At 40.7% G+C, this 22,491-nt stretch overlaps 1 protein-coding gene across 1 annotated transcript; it reads right to left on the bottom strand.

Annotated features, from left to right (window-relative positions):
• Positions 1-1,648: 1,648 nt before the first annotated feature.
• LOC118775585 (coiled-coil domain-containing protein 69-like) lies at positions 1,649-12,950 on the bottom strand. The gene is made up of 9 exons (XM_036525566.1): positions 12,798-12,950; positions 9,164-9,227; positions 6,272-6,447; positions 6,029-6,116; positions 5,592-5,665; positions 4,698-4,799; positions 4,403-4,522; positions 2,811-2,908; positions 1,649-2,358 (listed from the first exon to the last, which is right to left on the bottom strand). The coding sequence occupies exons 1-9, from the start codon at positions 12,846-12,848 to the stop codon at positions 2,193-2,195; spliced, it is 939 nt and encodes a 312-aa protein (XP_036381459.1). The 5' UTR covers positions 12,849-12,950; the 3' UTR covers positions 1,649-2,192.
• Positions 12,951-22,491: the final 9,541 nt, after the last annotated feature.

The raw sequence follows: 22,491 nt of genomic DNA, 5'->3' as shown, positions 1-22,491 counted from the left end.
ATCTGCTAAATGACAATAATGTAATGTAATCAAGTAATCTCCTGTGAGAGAAAAGGGAAGGAGGAATTCAATTTCAATAAGAACCACAGCATGAATCTGCAGACATGAACCATTGAAAAATGAGGAATATGCTTGTTTGAAGATGGATATGAATTAGTCCACTGCATATGAACCCTTCTTGCTATGCGAGTATCCCCTGCTATTTCAGTTGGCAGGGTGCAATTCCTCAGTCTGTGACTGGCTGGGTGACCTCTGAATGGGTCCATTGAAAGCACCAAAAGGAATCTGGGATTTTAACACCACACTCCTGTGAAAGGGAATTTGTGTTACATGGGTCACCAGCAGACCACTTGCTTTGCTCTCCTCCCCTTTGCTGTCAACCTCTGCTGACCTGCTCCGAATGTTATAATCTCTCGTTTATGCTGGGATAAGCACCGGACACACAAATCCGCTTTAGAAGGCAAAAAAAAAAGAAGAAAGGGCACAGCAAGTCGGTGTCAGTCTGTCATCTATGATTTGAAGTATTGTTGTAGCTAAATTTGCTGTTTGGAATCTGGTAAGTACCTATGACTCCTAGATATATTGCTATAATTACTCAAGGAATTCTTTCACTCCTCTGCTGCAGATGGGTCAGATCCTTCCACAGGAACAGAGGTGAGTGAGTCCAACTACGAGCCATTCTCATACAATGCACTTGGCTCCTGCAGAAGCATGTGAAATAATACACTCAAAGATTGCAGTTTCCACATTTTGTTTTTCTTCTATTTTGGCCTTTAGTGTCTCTAAAACAAAACAGCCCCTGTCAGATTATAGGGCAACAGTTCTTGTATCACAAATTGATTTTGTTTATTCCATTGTCAAGTTTTGTGGACAAACTGGACCAAATTTTGTTAGTCGTTTCAACTTGTGAAGGGGAATTTTTTTTTAAATCTTCATAAAATCTAACAAACTTTTAAGTTACAAAGAACTTTGTCTCATACAAATGAATCTGACCGCAGTCAGTCACATCATCCAGCAGAGCAGTAACTAAAAAAATTGAAGAGGTAGCAAACAAAGTAAAGTATGCTAGCAAACAAACCAGCTTACTAGCATTTCAATTCATTTTCAACATAGCTAGCTGAAGATTATTACCTGGCTTGCAGTGTCACCAACGTTTTTATTTAAATAGGCAACGAATGAGTGAGCCCACTGTGCCAATAGGGTTATCCAGGGTGGGACCTTAAACTGACCAATTAAAGAAAGCTGCACAGTCCCTTGGAGGTGGCATTAGGGCACACAGAATGCGCTGTACATACATACCACCACTGCAACCTTTTTGCATGTAGCAATTTGTCACTCGCACCTTGGTTATTTTCACAGTTTCTAATTTTGTGAAACACAGACAATAGTAGGTCTTTATGGTCTTTACTGGCAGTTTCAGCAAACCTGATTCACAGTTTAATGTTCTGCAAACAGAACGCACAACAGAACAGTGAAGATGACACACCAAAGTCACTCATCCACACATACACACTCATTAAAAAAACCTAAATCCTACTGAAAAAGAAAAATACTCATTAAAAGTGCACATGTGCATCTCAACACCTTACATTTCCAAATATCTATGGTGTTGCTAATTCACAGAAGTGCTTTGGTTTGTAGACTGTCATACAAAATATCATTGTTAAAAAAAAGTTCATTGTCCGCACTTCTTGCAAAAGAACGATTATCAAGTGCGTGAAGTCATTGTCACATTAGCACCTGCAAAGTCCTCTGCAAAAACATAATCTACAATACCAAGTATTACAGTATCAGAGGTTACTTCATGGTGGAGATTAATGGCGCTTTACTTGGAAATGGGACATATATTGTATCTTTTCTTATAGCCCCAGTACTTTACTAAAAGCAAAACCGTTTAACCATCACCCCCCATCCCCCATATCCCACAGTCCACAAAATGTGGAAATAAAATACTGCCATCTGACAGCTTGAGACCCATGTTGCTAAAGATTAATTTTAAAAAAAGCAGCCAATATCAGAATTCTAACAGTGGAGGACCTAGCGGGGAGGCTATGGAAGATCTGACAGAACCTTAACTGGGGTTCTGGGACTCGTTCTTCAGTGTCCCAGGCTAGTCAGTTTACTTCTTGTCAGGGGTGGAGCTGAGTCAGGTGCCGGGGTGGGCGGCAGGTGTTGTGGATCCGCCAAGTGGCCTAGCCTGGGGAAAGCTCAGGTGTGATGGGTGGCAGGTGAGAGGGAGAGGCCCCGGGGTGCAGGAGCTTGTAGAGGAGCTCGTCTTTCTCTTGGTTCAGTTTCTGACTCAGCAACACCTCCTTCTCCAGAGACTCGTGGAGGCTCTCCTTCTCCTTGGACAGCTGTCTGTAGAGTGGGAGAAACACGAAGGGTTAAATCAGGCCGAAGAGAGCACAGAAACGACAGGACCGGAGAGAAACGCGAGGGGGAGGATGTGAATCCTGGATTCTTAGCTGAGGGCATCTCAGTATCCCTCTTCCTTCTTCGAGTCCAAATCATTTCTTAATGTTGAAAAAAATCAAGCAGAGATGAGATGTCTAGAGAAAAACAATGATCAAAATAAATACTTAAGACCTTGCAAGAGTCCCCTTTGAAAGCCCCCTGAAAAAAGGATATGGAGCACCATCTAGTGGTCATATAGAGAATAAATGAATTTGTTCAGACAGTCAACAAGGCTAACTGGTATTTGAATCTTTGAGTACACGGTTTCTGGCCAGTCTGAGGAGAAAACAATCACACAACCATCTTTCAATAATGTAGCAATAGAGGAGGATATACAGGAATAAACACTTTCATACTGGATCAGGCTCTGGTAGTTCTCCAAGCGTACGTGGAGGTCTTCCTTCTGCTGGAGAAGGTGCTTTACTTGGTCCTCCAGAGGGAGGTTCTTCTCCACCTGAAAAATGTTCCAAAAACACATCTTATTTTAATTCATTTACCACGTTTTTACACAGGTAGCTCAGCTGATAGCTCAGGTCTGTTAATGGGTAACACTGGGAGACAAAATGGGCAGGGAATGCATGGCAAATCTGCTGAATCTGAGAAATAAAGCACAAAGGGCAAAACAGAAACACCATTAAAAAAAAAAAAAAATCAGCAAATGGTAGCTCCCACACAAAAAGGGCAGCAGCAACAATCAGAAACTGTGACTTCTGAACTCAAACACACTGTGAGGACAATTAAAATACACAGGGGGGGAGGGGGGCAGCAACTGTGCAATAAACTGCATTAATAGTTTATTTTCTGTCTTCGAGGGTAAGGAGTTCCCCTCCCTTCCACTTCGTGGTGCTGTAACGAGAGTAACCATTACATTCTCACTGCAGTTAAAGAGTAATGCCTGTGAACAGAGTCTCTCCACTGACTTGTTAAACAAAACATAAAAAGCTGGGAAACTACTGAGAGAATCTGCAGGGTCGCACATCTGTAGGGTTTGCAGTTTAATGTTAGTATTGATCTCCTGACCTCTCCTTTGACACATTTTACAGGTAAACTAAACATGTTTTCCAAATTCTTGTAGCACCTGAGCTCAGCAGTCAACAATCACACCCTCCTCACAGCCATCTCTGTTCAGTCCTGGTACACAGTCATTTCCATTTGTAGAGGCATTCAGGGTCTCAGTTTTTGGATATATGAAATCAGAAACACAGAGATGTAAGAACCTAATGATCAAAATTTCAGGTTCTGAAAAGCGAATTTCCTGAAATGGCACATTTTGTTTCAACACAAAGACCTACTGGACCATAGACAGGAGGAAGGTTAGACCAACCAGCAGACAAATCCATGGTACAGACATTACTCATCTCGCAGTCTGGAAAGGGTCGTCCTAATTTTTTTGGGCCTATGATATCAGTTAGGTATTCCTGGTTTAGCCATAGGTGATAGGATGACCTTTCTATTCCACAATCCATTCATACTGGATACCTTTCTACCTTCTACCTTTCTCCACTGCTTGCCCTGTGGACAGCAGTGGAGAAAGACACCCATTCATATAGGCCTAGAGTGTGAAACGCTAAACATCAATAGAACAATGCTTTCCTGAAGTTTATTGAAATGTGACATCAGCAGGTCATGATCAGGGCTGATAATAACTATGTCACTATGACAGCAACATTTCACCATATCCACTCTATATACTGACCAGATAACTAGCTCTGCGTGCTGATTGCTTGCTTGATATGAATACTCTTAAGAGGCGCAGTCTAAAACAGAACAGGAACAAGTTCAATAGGTAACATGTCAGCACAAAAGGCATCAGAACCTCCCTTTACCCACTGGAATCTCCCAGCCAAATATCAGGTAATGATATAGAAAATCTGTGGCCTCACCCTGCTTTAGGCAGGGGCAGCTGAGACTACACCTCAGTCATTTGGGACAGCGCCCTGGAACCTACCACGGCCTCCAGCTGCATCAGCTTCCTCCCCTGCTCCTGCAGACGCTCGCTCTTCATCTCAATGACAAATAGCAGGCTCTCCAGCTCCTGCTCCCAGAATGCACCAGGACTGCTGTGAGCCTAGGAGCATTCCCAAGGGGAAGGGGTTTCAGACAGCAAGCAACATGGTTACCTCCTACAATAAACAAACTCTGCCAGAACAGATTGCCACTGTAAACGTGACACTTCAATGTGCATATTTGCTTTTGCACTTTCCACAGTATGGCCGGCCCCTCCCTGGTCCCAGTAAACACACCTGAATGTTGTTCTGCAGATCTCTCTTGAAGGTGGACTCCTCAACTCTCTGCTTCAGCTTGTCATATGCCTGAAGTTCCGCTGTCAGAACGTCCACCTTGCCCTGCAGAATGTCCAAGCCAAATACAGAACTTAAATGGTATGGCTGATATAAAAAACCCAACATCCCCTCTTGTTGTGGTACAACAGAGAATAACTTTTTAAAATATCAGTAACTATGTGGCTATCAACTAGCCTTGTTTTGCCCATTCATGGTCTCTTGTTTATGCTGGATTTAGCTTCAGCTGTGTCTGATTACTACTGCACAGTGAACTGGATTTGATATCACCTGACAACTACCCGGTTTAAATGTTTAAAGAAAAAGATGTGTTGTAGGAGGTACATTCATGTTAACAGAAAGACACAACACAGTGTACACTCAATATGTTTGTGTTAACACCTGGCCCTTTATGCCTCAAGTAAGCATAACTGGTTGTTAAATTAATTGTTCTAAGTTATAAAACAGTTCAGTTCAAGCTGAACACTAAGAGGTAGTATTAATTTGTTTGAGAGCAGAAGTTGCCAAAAAGGGTTACTTCTCTATATCGCAAACAAACCAACCACAGATTGGAGTAATGTACTAATTACACATACCCACATAAGTGAGGTCCCCAGACCATTTCATCAAACGCGGGTCAGTGTTCAACCGACAGTTCATCCCAACCCAAAAGAATTAAACAATTAACATCTACAGTTACTCATACAAGTGACAAATTCATTCCAATGTCAGAGAAAAAGTGCTGGGAGATTCTGAAGCAACAAAACTGTGCTCTCATAAGTACAATAGGAGCATGTCAGCCAGGCGTTCCTTTCCATGTAAAAAAGCACTACCTGGGACAACAGGGTGTGCACATACCTGCAGAGAGGCTTTCACAGCCTGAAAACCATCTGTCAATGACTGCTTCTCTTGGTTGAACAAGCACTGCAATTCTGTGGAAAAGTAAACACAACAATGAAAAAGCTGTCATGGTAACATTTTATTACATTTTCTAAGTGTGTGTGTGTGTGTGTGTACACAAATGGCTTGGATGTGGCCTAGAACACAGGTTGTAATCTTTAAAAAGGTTCTGCTACATTACCTATTTGCATAGCAGACATCTTCAACAAGAGCAACTTTGATATCTTATACATCATCCATTCACATAGCTGGACATTCACTGAAGCTACTCAGGTGTAGTACTCTGCTCAGGCATACAACAGTAGTGGCCCACATAGAAACTGAACAGGCCGCCATTGGGCTACAAGCCTTGATCTTCACTGCTGTGCCATAGTGAGGCCGAAAACAGCGCTCACCTTCAGTTTTGCTTTGGTTCTCCTCACTAAGGCACTTTATCCGAGCCTCTAAAACGGTGTTCAGTTCAACGGTTGCTTCTGCCTTCACCTGAGGACACAAAGACATTAATATGCATGAAGACCAGACCCAAACAAATTTTAAACTTTCTGCAGTAAGACAATACTTCCCCTGGGGTTCAGCAATAGAGTGACATGGGTGGGGCTGGGTGGAGCCGGGTGGGGAAATAGGCAAGTAAGGATTACCTTGTCCGTAATGTCCCGGACTAGTTGCTGGAACTCAGTGTGGTGGGCTTGCAGAATGTCCTCACTCTCCTTTTGCCCAGAATCATTCAGTGTTTTAAGAAGGTACTGCAGCTGCCACTGCTGCTGCTCTGGCAGCTCCTCTGGGCCTGTGCTTGGCTTGTCCTTGGGCAACTTTCCTGAGGGCACAGAAAACATGACAGCCATGAGAAACATTTACATTTATTTATTTAGCAGACACTTTTATCCAAAGCGACGTACAAAAGTGAAACCAAATCAGGTTATGCTAAAGGATACCAAGCTATGCTAAGCTAGATCAGGCTACGCTTAGGGGGACCAGGCTATGCTGCACTAGACCACACCACATAACAGAATGCCTGTTTTTTAGCCATGAGATAGAGATACAGTCATTAAAGAGCCTGCTCAGCTGACACATGCAGAACAGAATACTTAGTTTTCTCCCTATTTGGGTGTGTCCCAATATGAAATAACAGTTAAGCCACAGGCATGATAGGATGACCTCTCTTAGTCACAGGGTACAATCACAACAGCAAAATTTATTCCTGATTTTTCCTTTCCCCACCCTCACCCAATGGTGCAAGTGACTGACAGGACCATAGCCAATCAGACACCTGCTGGTGAATAAAAACACAGAGCACAGTAGAATGCATGAATTAGACCCTTTTCAGGCAGGAATGCCCTGACAAACCAGGTCAGTGGGTCACTTCCACTGAACCAGCAGAATCTCAATGGAGAAAAATGCGGCCAAGTTTCCAAGTACTAACAAGACAAGAGAAAAACGTTTTTCTGAGATAAAAAAAAAAACTAAAATCAAAGAAAATTGAGTATTCCTATAGCAGTCCTATTCAAACACTGCCACCCAACAAAATATGATGTCATCCAGTGAAAGAAGAAAATCAAATGCCTCTGGGCATGTTTTCATTTGCCAATTGCAGAACGTCCCAGGAAAAAAAGATAAAAACGAAAGGGGATAGCCATGATTTATAAGCTTTTGTCTCATGTCCTGATCAACACATGAGCTCGACTCCAATCTTTTCAATGTTAAGTGAAGTTCAAGACATTTTCCTTATTCAAAAGGGTCACACTTCTTAAGCACTGCTGTGACATATACAGGAAGGAAGATTGTTGGGGAACAGATAAAGTAGCTTATTGGTTTATCTACACACCCACACTGCCTTAATACAAAAAAACCTGCTACAATCTATAGTAAGCATAATGCGCAACATTTTTGCACACTGTGTTAAGTGTGTAATTAGTTATTGTTGTCAAGTAGGCTAGCTGACTTCGCAGGAAGGAGCTGACACAGCATGAACCAAAGCCATCATCAACAAATTACAACAAAATGGTGTGTAAGTATAGACCTGAATGGGGAAAAAAATAACTAACTGGATTTGTATTCCTCATGACTGCATACAAAATGTGCTTATAAAGGCTGCAAAACATTACACAAAAGTTTAGTGTTTCTTACAGCATTGAACAGTACAGGTAGTGGTGTGTCAAATTTAAATTCATTGTTTGCATCAGCTATATATATATATATATATATATATATATATATATATATATATATATATATATATATATATATATATATATATATATATATATTTAAAAGCTGAATGGACAGTAGATCTATCTTAAAACAAAATTATTTTTAACTTTCATGCATACCAAGTTACCAACATCAGCTTCATAATTCTTTTAACTTTTTCCCTCAAAAAGGCAGGAGTGAATTTCGATCACTTTAAATGCACAGACATGAAGACTTCATATGCCCTTCATGAGAAATGTAACATCTATGAAAAGGCTTCCAGGCCTCAAAAAAGGGTAATGGGTTACTTGCTAGTTAGCTAACCATAAAGGTTGTTTTGAAAGAATTTTTAGACAATCTTAATTAGAGGGCTCCCGAGTGACTCAAACAGCGAGGTCTTGACTCGAGTGTCCTACGGCCATGTCATCTGTTGACAATGAGACAACACCAACAGAATGCACAGGCTCCATTCAGCCAGAGATAGGTGTGGGCAGACTTGGGTTTCCTCCTCTCACCACTCTCAGGCACCCTGCAATTCCTCAGGCACCTGGGAGTTGCTCAGATGACACCCGTGGAGCATCCTCCAAATTGTGCCCACTTCGCTGTGGTGCACTGTGTGAACCGTAGTGTGAAAATTAGCTGTTGGCTACAAGTGCGTTGTACATCCGAGGTCTGTATTCACCCAACATGATGACAAATTAAAAATCTTGTAAGAGGAAGCCCTGGAGGTGTGTACAGGCTTGATAAAGAAAAGCCTGTCAGACTGCTCAAAATTTACTGTTGATAATGACAAATGCTTATGAGGCAGTGTGTCTTGGAACATTAACAAAAAGCTAACAAGTTCTGCTGTGGGCAAGTCTACACCTGCGCAAAAGAGGAAATCATTCGTAAACAATAACATACCCATTGCAAAGAAAATAAGCATTGCTGCAAAGCTGGCTTCTGGTTGGCCAACACTCCATGTTGCAACAAGACACTAACAAAAAAAATGCTGTCAAACACAGTGACATCATGTAGCACTTTCAGGCACACCCTGATTGATTGTATTTCACAGGATGCAGTGAGATCATTCAAACTGACAAGCGGAATCAGAGGCACTGACATGCGTACGTTATTATTCCCACACATCTGCCTTGTTCATTCACAATAAAATCAAGGGGCTTTCATACATCCTAACATTCAATGCTCACAGTTCGTTTACAGTCTCTGCTGCCACTCATCAAGGCAATAAATGAATCTATAATACACAGAATACATAACAACTGTGTTATGCAAGTTTCAGTTGTCTGAGGGTCGCTGATTCTACAAAAGAAACTAGGCCAACTGCACAGGAAACCACCTACCACATCCTTCAAGGCTGTTGATCTCCTGAGACAACTTTGCTCCCAGCTTGCCTGTAGTTTTCTTCTGCAAGAAATCATACAGCAGTGCATTATTAATGTGTTCAATCATTTGTTCATTGGCTACTTGCAGATGCATTTGTTTCCACATTATATATGTAGAAACAGCATATCTGGAGAGGAAGAGTGATCCTTTAGCTTAAAAATGTGCTTTAACCCACAAATGGTATGCTTAAGGATTGTTCTCAAGACATGAATGGTTGTTCTCAGTAGGGAAAAAAGTATGTGCAAGCATATGTGAAGCTGGCAAAATCTGCTAACAGAAGTGTGCACATATGTACTGTTTTTCAGCAATTTCAACAGCATCACATGCTGTCCTGTGACTGTTTATTACTAAAACCGAAGAACATGTGGCATCCTGAAGCAGGTTTCTATGGGTACATGCATACAGACCCCCAAGAGGCAGAGACTTTTCACTCTCCCTTATTTTCATTCATTCAGTCTCTCTCCCCATAAACCTCCATTTTGTGTCATAAAATGATTAAATGGTACCATTTTTACACTGCAAACATATATCATTGTAAAAAGAGGACCAGCTGTAATTAGTTTCCAAGACAACACCACATAAAAGCACAAACAGTTAAGTACTACAGTTTACCCAGGTGTAAGTGTTGACCGTTGCTTTGTGTGTGGGAGACCAAGCAGATATAATGGCATGTGTATGGCATGTTAAAAATGCTACAACATACAGGAGTGTAAAACAACACATATTCCATACAGTGGGATTTGATTATTTCTACTCTGTTCTTGTATGTACTTTCAGTTCTGCCTTTAAGTGTATAAAACAGGTTCAAAGGTCAGGTTCAGAATAGGACTATACTTCTGTGGAGCCATTAATAAAGTCTTGCTTGCACACACTGTTGTAAACATTCAAATACCAAGTGTGTATGCAAACTGCAAAGACCACAGCAGTTTCTGAAGTTTAAAGGCATCTGAAAGCTGACCCTGTTACTCAAAGTTCATGTTTTGGAAGGTTTCCTAACTTGTATGTTAAATTTCTATGGAGGCATTTTCACAGGTCAATAACAGGTTTTGAAAGAACATGATCGTGCAGCATAAAACAGGTTTCCATTTGTGTAATGGAATGTGTGAAAATTAGTCCGGGGAGAAATTCTTTCTGGTAAAAGCCAGCATGAGAACTTTCCCAGTTCACACAACAGAGCATGTAGCTTCGGATTCTTCACTAAGAAAGCAAGCATACTCAAACCATTTAAAATAGGCTCCAAGACCAAAACTATCCAGTTAAAAAACACTCAGTATAACTCGCAAACTGAAATCAAGAGCCATCATCCTTTTAGGTGTATAAAACGGAGAAAGGCCTTTGCTTTGGTCTGTCTTCCCTTGCTTTAGATGTCCTTATCAGGAGAGTATGTGGCACTGCCAAAATTGGTAAGGCATCACTGACTCTTGCTAAATGCCAAACAGTCCATCAGACTCCACAGTGCATGGCACCTTCCCTGGAATTTTGGACTACATTAAAGCTATGGTGTTACACATGACTTAGGAAATGTTAACACATGGCTCCTGAGAACAGAATGAATAACCTAAGGATTCTGCCTTCCTCCAAAGCAAAAGCTAAATGGAGACTACAGTAGATTTTGGATTTGTTTATATCGGTTGATTTTGGACATATCCAACAATGAATATTGCACATCATCTTAAGACTGAAAATTGTTTCTCAGCATATATTAATTGGGGAAAAAAAACTCCGATCCATATCAAGAGATAAACCTCAGAATAAGCGAAGTCCAACAAAACAGCACTTTCAGTTCACAGCATCTACAGCTGTAATACATTTTCCCAAATCATTTCTCCTTCTGTTTAATCAAGGTCACATCTGTCTACAGAATGCTGGAGCTCTTATACATAATAACATGACATCCATCACAGCTGCACAAAACGGACACAAAATATTAATCTGTCTTGTGTTCCAGTGCATTTCTTCTCAGTCTGACATTAAATGTTAGTTCAGCTTCCGCCAACAGACACCTGTGAAGCAGGCATTGGCCTTAAGGTACAAGCAGATTTTAACAGCACAGTTGTCCTTAAATTTCTCTGCTCTCATCTGTACCATGTAGTTTCACAACAGTATAGGACTGTGTTGCACTCTCTTTTCTGCGTAATCCATGCTTTAAGAACAGCCAACACTATAACTGTTGTCTTCACAAGCTTTATCTTCTATTGTGTTAATGAGCTGGTTTAAAAGACTACTGCAGTTGTCTACACGTCTGTGCAGAAAGCAGACGGTTGGGTGAGCTTCAGAGGTTACAACAACTCTGCACTGATCACCCATGCACAATGTCTTTCCCTGCATTGCCCAAAACTTGTTAGGCAAAGAGAGTTGCCACAATGGGCCTACGTACACCTGTCAGCCCTTCAGAGAGTGAGGCTACAATAACGTCAATCCAACACTCTGCAGTCTGCAACTAAAAATAAACAAATAAATAAATAAATGAATAAACAGCAAAAACGTGTTTGGGTCACCCCTTTGGGCCCTCTTGTCTGGTTTCATCCACCTTGCCTCCAATTACAAAATAGCAAGGTCATCTCAAATCCCTACACGACACCAATCCACATGAACTAAACTCTGAACAATTTTTACAAAATTAATGACTTGATTTCCACATTTTATCAATACAAGGAATCACCTTGCATTTTGTGACGTATTATTTGGTCATTTATGGTGTTAGAGCCTTACAAATCAATTAGTCATAACCATAACAGCGGTCACATGCCAAGTCACATGTATAAACACAAACGCCCTGTGATCAAACTGATCATCAAGGCAGAAACACTGACCACATAACAGGGTAGTTGGTAAAGAACTAGAGATAGGAACGTCGAGGATTTAATTATTTGACGTCATTTACACCGTGTCTGCTTCTGTTGAGACAGCTGGAAATTATTCCACATGATCACATTCAGGGGTGTCCTACTAATTGCTGCATTAATTGCTGTAGTGTGGCCTAATCATAAAATAGCTAGCAAGATAACTTCTCCAAATCAAACTGACGCAGATTTGACAACACAGATTAAATTCTCAACACCACATGCGGAAGAGACTCACTGTATGTGGAACCGTTATACAAAAACTGTATATCCGAAAGATCGTGCTTGGCTCATTTTTCACTGTAGTCAATTTCACAACTTTCAAACACTACCACGACTTTTCTACATATATATCACGAACAATTTTAACCGAGGTTACTTTTCAAGCGCAGCTAGTGCAGACAACCAGTGCTCGCCATCGTTAAAATGAGGAAATGTAATCTTCCTTTGCATCTGTAACTTATTAAAGCGTGTTGGAAAGTTTCAAGCATAAGAGTTTGTATCAGCTAATAATAATGCATTTCAATTTGTTCGATTACACTTACTACAGAACAGTAGATCTACTGTGGCAAGTGCATTTAGTGCTAGCCATTATAGCAGCCAATAGTTAGCTACTTTGAGTTAGAAATCAAGTTCTGCTTTGAGTAATGTTAGTCTACAAGACTACAGTCTGCCATTTCAACATTTCCCGAAACACAACGTCGCCTCATTATTCAAAATAATTTCTAACAACAGTTAAGTGGCATACCTTTTTCTTGCAGATTTTGCAGCACATAGTCCGACTCTGATTACAACCCATGCCTGTGGTTCTGATACCTCCCAACTTCAGATAACTTGTAAGCGTTCTCCGGCTACTGCCGCGGCGTTTGTCGTTAAGGCGCCATAACTCCACAAATTTAAAATGTTTTTATACTGGCCGCTGACACACGAGTTTTAAACCTCCTGGTCGGATTTTTTTTTTTTTTTTTTTTTACCGTAATTCACAATAAATGTGCGCAACTGCGTTTACTAATGTTCAAAATGTCCCTTAGACTCCAGACATGGACCATACATGCAACATACAGAGACTTTTAAGAATAACTGTAACGGGATAATTTAGGAACGCTATGAAAATGTCAATTGTACGGTTGAGAAGTGCATGTAAATAGCTACCGTAATGTCGACCGTGCAATTCAGCTGTTACCACGTGCACAGTATGAGGGGCGAGCTTCAGCACAGTGTTGACAACCATAGCACGGAAGTTTTTTGAAGAGAAAATTGTTAAGATATGGCCTATTTATGATCATTATTTAATGATCATCAGTCTATCAACAGATACACTTACAGTAAGAGTCACAGGATCTGCACAATTTTGATCCTTAAAATATCAAATTAAAAACTAAATTAATTAAAAAATCCCCACGAAGGCTGTCAGATTTCTTTTTTGAGCGTTTTTATGTTTGTATTTCATGAATGGAAGTTTCTCCAGTCCTCTCAGAGCGAGAAACCGTTGGCATTACAAAATTGGTGACGCAGCCATTGATGTTCCTCTTCTCGTACGTGTAAAACGGTATGTGTTCTGCACAAAGGAGTTGTTAACCAGACCTTGTTACCCCAATTAAAACTTCCACAGTGCATCACAGACCACACAAGTAAACTAGATAAATATAACATGTCTCTCGCAGAGTGGTAGGTGATTCTGCCTTTTATGTGTGTTTCCAGTGGTTTGGGCTGTTTAATGACGATGCATTGATGTTGCTTGCAATGGCAGGAATATCAGATGTATGGTCTTTATTGCATGCAACCCCTCCTGATCCCTTGTCTGAACATTCTGAGGACCTCCAGCAATCCTGCCATTATAAAACCTGCTAATACATATTGGCTTGTTGATTGGATGATGATCCAGTATTTCTGTAATATCAGTTCACAATACGAGCTACTGCTTCCCCAAAGGTGAACCAGGGTTATCATTATGCTACCATTGTTGTATCCAAAATGCAGGAAACGGACACAAATAGTTCAGGAGAAAGTAGAAAGTAGAAAGTTCAGGAGTCGACTGTGCATATCATTGTATGACATCATCCAGCTGGGTTATTTTCACATCAAAAATCCCTCTAAACCTGCCAGCATGCATATGGTTGGCAGGTGTCTTATTCCAGTGCATAGTTATTTATATATGAAATTGTGATGCGTGTGTCGATGAAGTAGCTTGGCTTGGTTATGATTTGCTTAGCAGATGCTGGTAGCAGATCCAGGGTGACAAATGGAACTTGCATTTTTGCATATTGTATGACAGGACATTTAATTAAGCAATTCAGGGTAAGTACATTGGTAAAGCTTACAAGAGCAGCCTCGCACCCATGATCTGAACCTGCAGCTTGTCATTACAAAATGGCACATTGCCACCCCAGTACTATTGCTGATACTAATGTTAATTGTTCTAATTGTTCATTCTATTAATGAAACAATGACAGAACAGTAATGTAAACCATCCATTTTGTGTAAAGGCCTGACATTTATAACACTATTAGCTTGAAAGCAGCCTTTGAATGGCAGTTGTGGGTAGTATAAATCGAGTTCTTTTGCCGCAAGTTGTGTTGAACTTGATCCTCTGTGTTGAAGTGGGTTGGCTTTTTGTTGTGGTTTTTTGGATTTTGGAGTGAAGAAACTGTGGGTATATATAGGTCAGTTTTGGGTCCGCATGAAACGGATAATGCCAGTTGTCCTGATGACTCGGTGTGTGAATAGATCATCTTTCCATGAGGGAACAGCTGCAGTGCTCTCGAAATATACTGATTGGTTGGAATCAATGATTGACAGGACCTTTTACATTCTTTGTCTGTACTTGCAGCCAATACAGACAATACAGCCTTACCTGACCTCTGCAAAGAATACATAAATGTTTTCAGTTTTATACATATACTGTGAGTACTGTATTGTCCTCATAAGCAGTATTATGTCTTCTTGTACTTTTGAACTTTTATATTGAACTTTATTCCAAAACATATTTGACTGTGAATATGACTGTGATTATGAATAACATTAGCTTTAAAATTGTTATTATATCAACAATAATTGTATAGGCTTGCATTCATGTTTTTTCTATGAAATGACAAGAATTTGTACTGTGATTGTTAAAAATGGCAAATCAGACTATGACACCTAAAAAGCTAGAAGAATCACTGCCTCCATCAGACATTTTCTGTTTACCTTCAGACTACCGCCATTTTGTGTAGCAAAGGTATTGATAAACATCAGTACTAAAGTGCTTTGGTAGGAAACCAACAATGCCATGGATTAGACTACAAAAGCCAAGGACTAATGCGCACTGAAAGATCAAGGAGCTTTATTTTCAAACACAATTCTCCAATTAGCTCATAGTTTGGAACACAACATAAACTGGTACCAATCTCAGATAAGGTGAAAGATTTTAAAGAAAACTGGGTATGAGCCTTTGCAAAGTATAGGCGCGTGTAGGAGAATGAGTCCAAAGCTTTATAACTACAGCTTTAAGTTGTAGTTATAAATATGCTTAGTGGCACTTAAACAAAGCCTGCCCCCCCCCCCCCCCCACTCTGTAGAGAGATAACATTCTTTCCATGGCCTCACAGAGGAGGGGCAGGCCTTCTGGTTCATGTGCGAACCATCAACTTCACACCATGCATCATCTCTCTGACTTTAAGCATAACAATAGAACTTTCCTGGCTGGAACAACCAGATGTCTTTTAAACTGCATTCTGGAAGAGGTAGAACAAAACACTTTCCTGCATAATCTACAAAGCAGGAAACTTTTCTTTCTTTGAGGAATCATCTCAATGGCTGAGATTAGAAATATTTGTCAAAAAAGAAATATAATACTTTTAAATGTTCTTATATTTTTTATTTTGTCACAAATGCGTTACTAGGTACATGAAACCTGAAGGATAATGATAACTGTAAATGGTCACTTAATCCCTTAGGTTCACAAGATCAGATCATTTCATTTTTTATTGGTTTGAGCTGAAATACACAGAGAAAGTTTGGTTATCTATTTATATTTACAGATTGTACTTATTCTCTCACAAAATGTGAGTTCATGCTTGCAAAAATGCCATAAAAGATAACAGGAAATCAGATATCTCTGCAATGATTTCAGCATGAAGATTAAATATTGTGTTTCAGACGGGTGATTGCACAAACCACCTCTTATTTCACTTTCAAATTTACAGTGGTCTGCACACAGGTGATTAGCTGGGATCCACTGAAAGCCTTGACTTCAACTTGGTATTTTCCACTAACGAGGAAGCCTGGCACCTCAAGTTCTGGAATCTGCAATGTGGTTGGAGGAAGTGCGATCATGCCCTAGAGAGACAAGAGGAAAAGTTTGATAAAGTGAACGACATCTTCTCCTCCTTCTCCGGCCTAGAGTGTGTGACGTATTGATGTATGTCTTCAGGTCGAGTTTTAATACTCAGTTCCTATATCAGATGATGTATTACAGAGTGCAATGCAAAACATTCATTGTAATATTATTTATGCCAACAAGGGAGTGGGGATCTTGCTTGTAACAGATAACATTGGTAGCAGTGATGGTGGAATTAGCAACAGCAGTACGCTTACTGTAGCAGCATTAGCACTAGTAGCAGTGGTAACTTAGCAGGAGGGGTTATTGCAGTGGCATTAGCTGATCCAGTAGCACTGGCAGAAGCAGCAGTGTAGCTGTAGTAATGCTAGTTGCTGTACCGGTTTAAAAGGGCAGTGGCAGGAACCTCCAGCTGATGTGATGAAAGATGGACAGGTGTCTTCTGGAAAGATCTCATCCAGCTGCTGGCAGATGTTATCGTAAGTGCAGCTTCCAAACCCATCAATACAAGGGACTGTCACCCACTGCCAAAAGAGCCTCCTTTTCAGTGAAACCTCAATCTAGGGGGAGAGAAACAAGACAATTAGAACCTTTTTTCCATGTATTCCTGTGATATTGTGAAAAAGTGACACACCAGCATTGGTAATTTAATGTAATTTTGTTTTTTCTGATGGACAAGGGTAGCACTTTTTATGAAGCGTCCTACATGGGAACCATATAATGTCATAAAATCCACATTGCATTTTTATGAACACATAAACCTTCATAAACATTCACGGTAACTAAGATGTTCTAGGATGTCCAGTGTTTCCTGTTACATGTCACCAGTGACATTGAAATTATATTCTAATGGGGTATGCAATGTCACTTGGAATATGGATGGTGACATAGCCAACCCTATGACAGTCTGTTGTTGTTGATATAGTAAGTACTTGTGTATTGCTCAGGAAGGTGTTATGTACCTCTTATATTGGTATTATTTAACTTTTATGTACAATCCATCGTAGAAAGTGTTGAAGATCTGTATCTTCCTGATGCACTAGTGAGTGTTTCAGACCTAATCTCACCTTGAGAGGAGCTTTCACAGGAGCCTTCAGCTCACCTGCAAAGGACACAGAAACTGATCCAGGAACAGTGATCAGGCTCGGGATGGAAAGATTGGTGATATTCAGGATGCTGGAGGGGCCACAGCTCATCCGGGCAGAGAAGCCCATCTCTCGAACCTGCAACATAAAAAACATAAAAAACAGATGAAATGGCCTCTGCTTCTACAATAAGCATTTCATACCTTGCCCACAAACACTGAAAGTTTAACTCCAGGTTTTTGACCTGTAAAATGACTTACCAAGACCGTTTTGGGCTCTTCCTGGGCACCGCCATGGAGCACCAATGAGTAGAGAGCACAGAGAAGGACTGAGAATCTTGATGCCGCCATGTCTGTTCCCCGCAATGACGATGCCTAGACCCTGAAAGATCACAATATATGTATGGGCACCCTGTTTACACATGGCGGCCCCCACGGTTGAACGGTTGATAAGATTAGAGAAATATGCTGGGGCACGTTTATCAAATGTGAACATCACTTCATGGTTATTATTTCTGCTCACGTACATTAGGTTTGCTGTTGATAGCCATTAACAATGCTCCCTGCTGATCTGGTCATGAGGAATGTAAGCCTTGCCCCAATACAGGGTTTCCGCTTCACAACATTGATCATCTACGCCCCACTTTCAAGTTAAATAGAAAACATTGACATTATGTATTACAGAGGAGATACGGTGCTAGATAATGAACATTTATGTGCAAGCACTCACGGTCTGCACATAATGGTGTGAAGCAACTAACATCTTTCTGTTCAGGTAAGTGGAACTTGCCTGTGTTGGGATGGCTACAGTGAAAGCAGAGTGTGTACAAGCACCATACATCCAATGGTGTTCTGGCATCAAATGAAAGAAGAAACATGTATTACTGCCAAGAAATTGTTGGAATCACTTTAAATTTTTGCAGCTGTGATATACTGTAGATCGTGCAAGGGAAACAGGAAACGTCTACACATGGTTTTCATTTACACTGCATATATGAAATTTCATCTCAGGTATATTTTATTCCACTAACTTTTTTGCTTTGAACTTATCAACAAGTTGTCAGTAAGCACAAACAAATCTAGAGGGGCAGAATATGTCAACAAATATTTGCCTGCATGTTAGAATGTTTCATGCAGCACATTAACAAAAACTGTATAATGGCTGTAATTTTATTCTAGACCTGAACTATCCAGTAAAACAATTTCCAATAGTATCTGCGTGTATGAGAGGAGTCCTTGTTGTGTGTAACTGAAGACTTGTCAGTCATAATTTCAAAGGGTTCATGATTAGCTATCAGTATCACTGGGATAAACATGCTCCTGCTTTTGTGTACCAGCAGGAGCACAAAACCACCTGACTGCTGGAGTGAGGAAGCCTGCAGAGTCTCATGCATTGTGTCACATCCTCGCACTCAGACCTAACAATCTCACACTTTTGAATATGGATTATTTTCTCTATGAATCTATGAGTACTTGTGTGCAAAAGCTCAATTCATCTAATATGACGCTGGAAAATTTGTGTGGTCCACATTATAACAACATCAGCGCTCATAATGTAGGTTATGGTAAAAATTACTTTATGTATTACAATAAAGGCCCAATTTCACACAATAAATAGCTTGCAATATTTGTTTGAACATAATACAGCTCAAGACTACACGGAAAGTGTTTAAATTGGTATGGTATGCACAATATGTGTTTTGACAGGACAGCCTCGTAAGTCTCAGAATAAGAAAATCCTTCCAATAATTAAATAAAGTACAAAACATATACACATTATCTACTAATTATGATCTTTTTGGTATGATCATGAATTACATGGCTTGAGAAGAAATGCATAAATGCCCTCTCCTGTTAAACATTGAAATTTATGATTTGTGACAAGTTTATAATCAGTTAAACATGACAGAAAATGGTCTACTTTGTGGTCCACCAAATAAGCAGTAATTCTTATGGCTCCAGAGCAAATGATGTCTTTTCAGATCACTCCTTTAAATATTAATTGAATTTTTATTCAATCTACAATTTTAAAATTTTCACATTCCTGACTGCATTATCAATCTCAATCTGTGTAATTTTATATTTGAGCAGTTTTGGAAGTGAATCCCTACTTGAACAAAAGGTTATTAATGGGTCCAACTGCATTGAAAAAAAATATTGTGTTGTTATTAAAGTTTGTAATATTGTATGGCCCCTAAAAAGAGTGCTGTATTCATTTATTGTGTTATTGTTGTAATAGTATTTATTTCTTTTTATTTTGTCTCAAATGTGTTATTAGGTACATGAAACATGAAGGATAATGATAATGACTGTTATTGGTCACTTAATCCTTTAGGTTCACAAGATAATTTCTTTTCATTTCTTTATTGGTTTGAGCTGAAATACACTGTGAAAGTTTGGTTATCTATTTATATTTACAGATCATATTTATTATCATATTTATTTATTCTCATTTAGTTTTTCACAAAATGTGAGTTCATGCTTGCAAACCTGCCATAAAAGATAACAGGAAATCAGATATTTCTGCAATGATTTCAGCGCAAAGATTAAATATTGTGTTTCAGACGGGTGATTGCATAAAAAACTTCTTATTTCACTTTCAGATTTACAGTGGTCTGCACACAGGTGATTACATTTACATTTACATTTATTTATTTAGCAGACGCTTTTATCCAAAGCGACTTACAAAAGTGCATACAGTAGGTACAGCGACAGTACGGGGACAGGATGTGTACAGTTCCACAATGAGACAGTTCTCAGCTGAGAGCAAGGTCTGTTTGAGGACGCAGTACTATCAGATTTTTACAATTACAGCCTAAAGGGCAACTAGTACGATATACTTTCGAACGGCAAACTTCAACAACTTCAAAACGGCACAATGAGCGTCAGGGTTAAGGCGGCAACAAGAGACAATTTAAAAGCACAATTTAAAAAGCACAGCAATTTTTAAAAAGCACAGCAATTTACAGCACTGATGGGCGGGGGGGGGGGGGGGGGGGGGGCAGCAATTGTGTGCTGGGTCAGTCCAGGTAGAGTCTGAAGAGGTGCGTCTTCAGGCCCCGTCTGAAGGACTGGGGTGAAGGAGCTGTCCGTAGCGAGACCGGGAGTTCGTTCCACCACTGGGGAGCGATGTAGGCGAAACGCCGATGTCTGGCAGAACGAGCACCTCCTGCCTTGACCATGCAGGGAGCAAGGCGTCCAGTTGCTGCTGAGCGTAGGGGTCGGGCTGGTGTGTAGGGCTGGATGAGTTCTTGGAGGTAGGCAGGGGCTGTCCTGTTGACTGCAGAGAAGGCGAGGGTCAGGGTCTTGAATCTGATCCTGGCAGCGACAGGAAGCCAGTGGAGGGATTTCAGCAGGGGAGTAACATGGGAGAATTTGGGGAGGTTGAAGATCAGTCGGGCAGCTGCATTCTGGATGAGCTGGAGAGGGTGGGTGGTGCATGCTGGGAGGCCTGCAAGGAGAGCGTTGCAGTAGTCCAGTCGAGGGAGAACTGTGGCCTGGATAAGGAGCTGCGTCGCGTATGTGGTTAGGAACGGGCGAATCCTCCTGATGTTGTGGAGGAGGAATCGGCAGGTCCGTGACGTGCGAGCAATGTACTCCTTGAAGTCCAGGTTGCTGTCGAGGGTGATGCCCAAGCTCTTTGCTGTCCGAGAGGATGGTATTGTGGTGCCATCGAAGGTGATGGAAAGGTCATGCAGGGGGGAAGGGCCGGCTGGGATGAAGAGGAGATCCGTTTTTTGATTAGCTGGGATCCACTGAAAGCCTTGACTTCAACTTGATATTTTCCATTAGCGAGGAAGCCTGGCACCTCAAGTTCTGGAATCTGCAATGTGGTTGGAGGAAGTGCGATCATGCCCTAGAGAGACAAGAGGAAAAGTTTGATAAAGTGAACGACGTCTTCTCCTCCTTCTCCGGCCTAGAGTGTGTGACGTACTGATGTATGTCTTCAGGTTGAGTTTTAATACTCAGTTCCTCCATCAGATGATGTATGACAAAGTGCAATGCAAAGCATTCATTTTAATATGATTTATGCCAACAAGAGAGTGGGGATCTTGCTTGTAACAGATAACATTGGTAGCAGTGATGGTGGAATTAGCAACAGCAGTACGCTTACTGTAGCAGCATTAGCATTAGTAGCAGTGGTAACTTAGCAGGAGGGGTTAATCCAGTGGCATTAGCTGATCCAGTAGCACTGGCAGAAGCAGCAGTGTAGCTGTAGTAATGCTAGTTGCTGTACCGGTTTAAAAGGGCAGTGGCAGGAACCTCCAGCTGATGTGATGAACGATGGACAGGTGTCTTCTGGAAAGATCTCATCCAGCTGCTGGCAGACGTCACTGTAAGTGCAGCTTCCAAACCCATTCAGACAAGGAACTTTCATCCACTGCCAAAAGATCTTCTTTTTCAGTAACAACTGGATCTAGGGAGAAAGGAACAAAGTAATTAAACCTATTCTCCATGCAGTCCCATGAAATTGTGAAATTGCCATTCCAACATTGGTAAAGATCAAAAAGGGCAGCACTTTTCATGAAGGGTCCTGCATGAGCACTCCATGATATCTCCATAAATACTATATAACATCTTTATAAACACCATATAAACATTCAAAAACAATCATTCCAATTGTCATAGAATAAGTTGTTCAATTTCACAATCCATGTTATATGTGGCATTAACATGAAATTCTGATGGGGTATGTAATGGCAATATGACATGGATGGGGACATAGTCTACCCTGTGACAGTCTATGTTGGTGTTCATACAGTAAGTGCTCAGGTAATGCTCATGAGTCATGAGCATTATACAGTTCTTATGAACTGTATGATCCTTTGCAGAATGTGTTAAAATTGAAAATATGTAAGCAATTCTATCTGCATCTTCCTGATTCAATAGTAAGTGCCTCAGACCTAATCTTACCGTGAGTGGAGCTTTCACAGGGGACTTCAGGTCACCCACAAAGGACACAGAAACTGATCCAGGAACGGTGATCTGGCTTGGAATAGAGAGTTTGGCAATGTTCAGAATGTTGCTGGGGCCACA

The sequence above is a fragment of the Megalops cyprinoides genome, chromosome 3 (assembly GCF_013368585.1).
Source record: "Megalops cyprinoides isolate fMegCyp1 chromosome 3, fMegCyp1.pri, whole genome shotgun sequence".
NCBI classification, from domain to species: Eukaryota; Metazoa; Chordata; class Actinopteri; order Elopiformes; family Megalopidae; genus Megalops; species Megalops cyprinoides.
Note: the sequence above shows the minus strand (reverse complement) of the source record. Positions and strands in the feature narration are given on the sequence as shown.

What these genes read in the sequence shown, in the direction of transcription:
- LOC118775585 (XM_036525566.1), bottom strand. Translation starts at nt 12,848, where the DNA reads ATGGGTTGTAATCAGAGTCGGACTATGTGCTGCAAAATCTGCAAGAAA. An exon ending in CAACAGCCTTGAAGGATGTG is followed by an intron (nt 6,448 to 9,163) that starts GTAGGTGGTTTC and finishes CTGTGCCCTCAG; the next exon opens with GAAAGTTGCCCAAGGACAAG. An exon ending in CTGTGAAAGCCTCTCTGCAG is followed by an intron (nt 4,800 to 5,591) that starts GTATGTGCACAC and finishes GACATTCTGCAG; the next exon opens with GGCAAGGTGGACGTTCTGAC.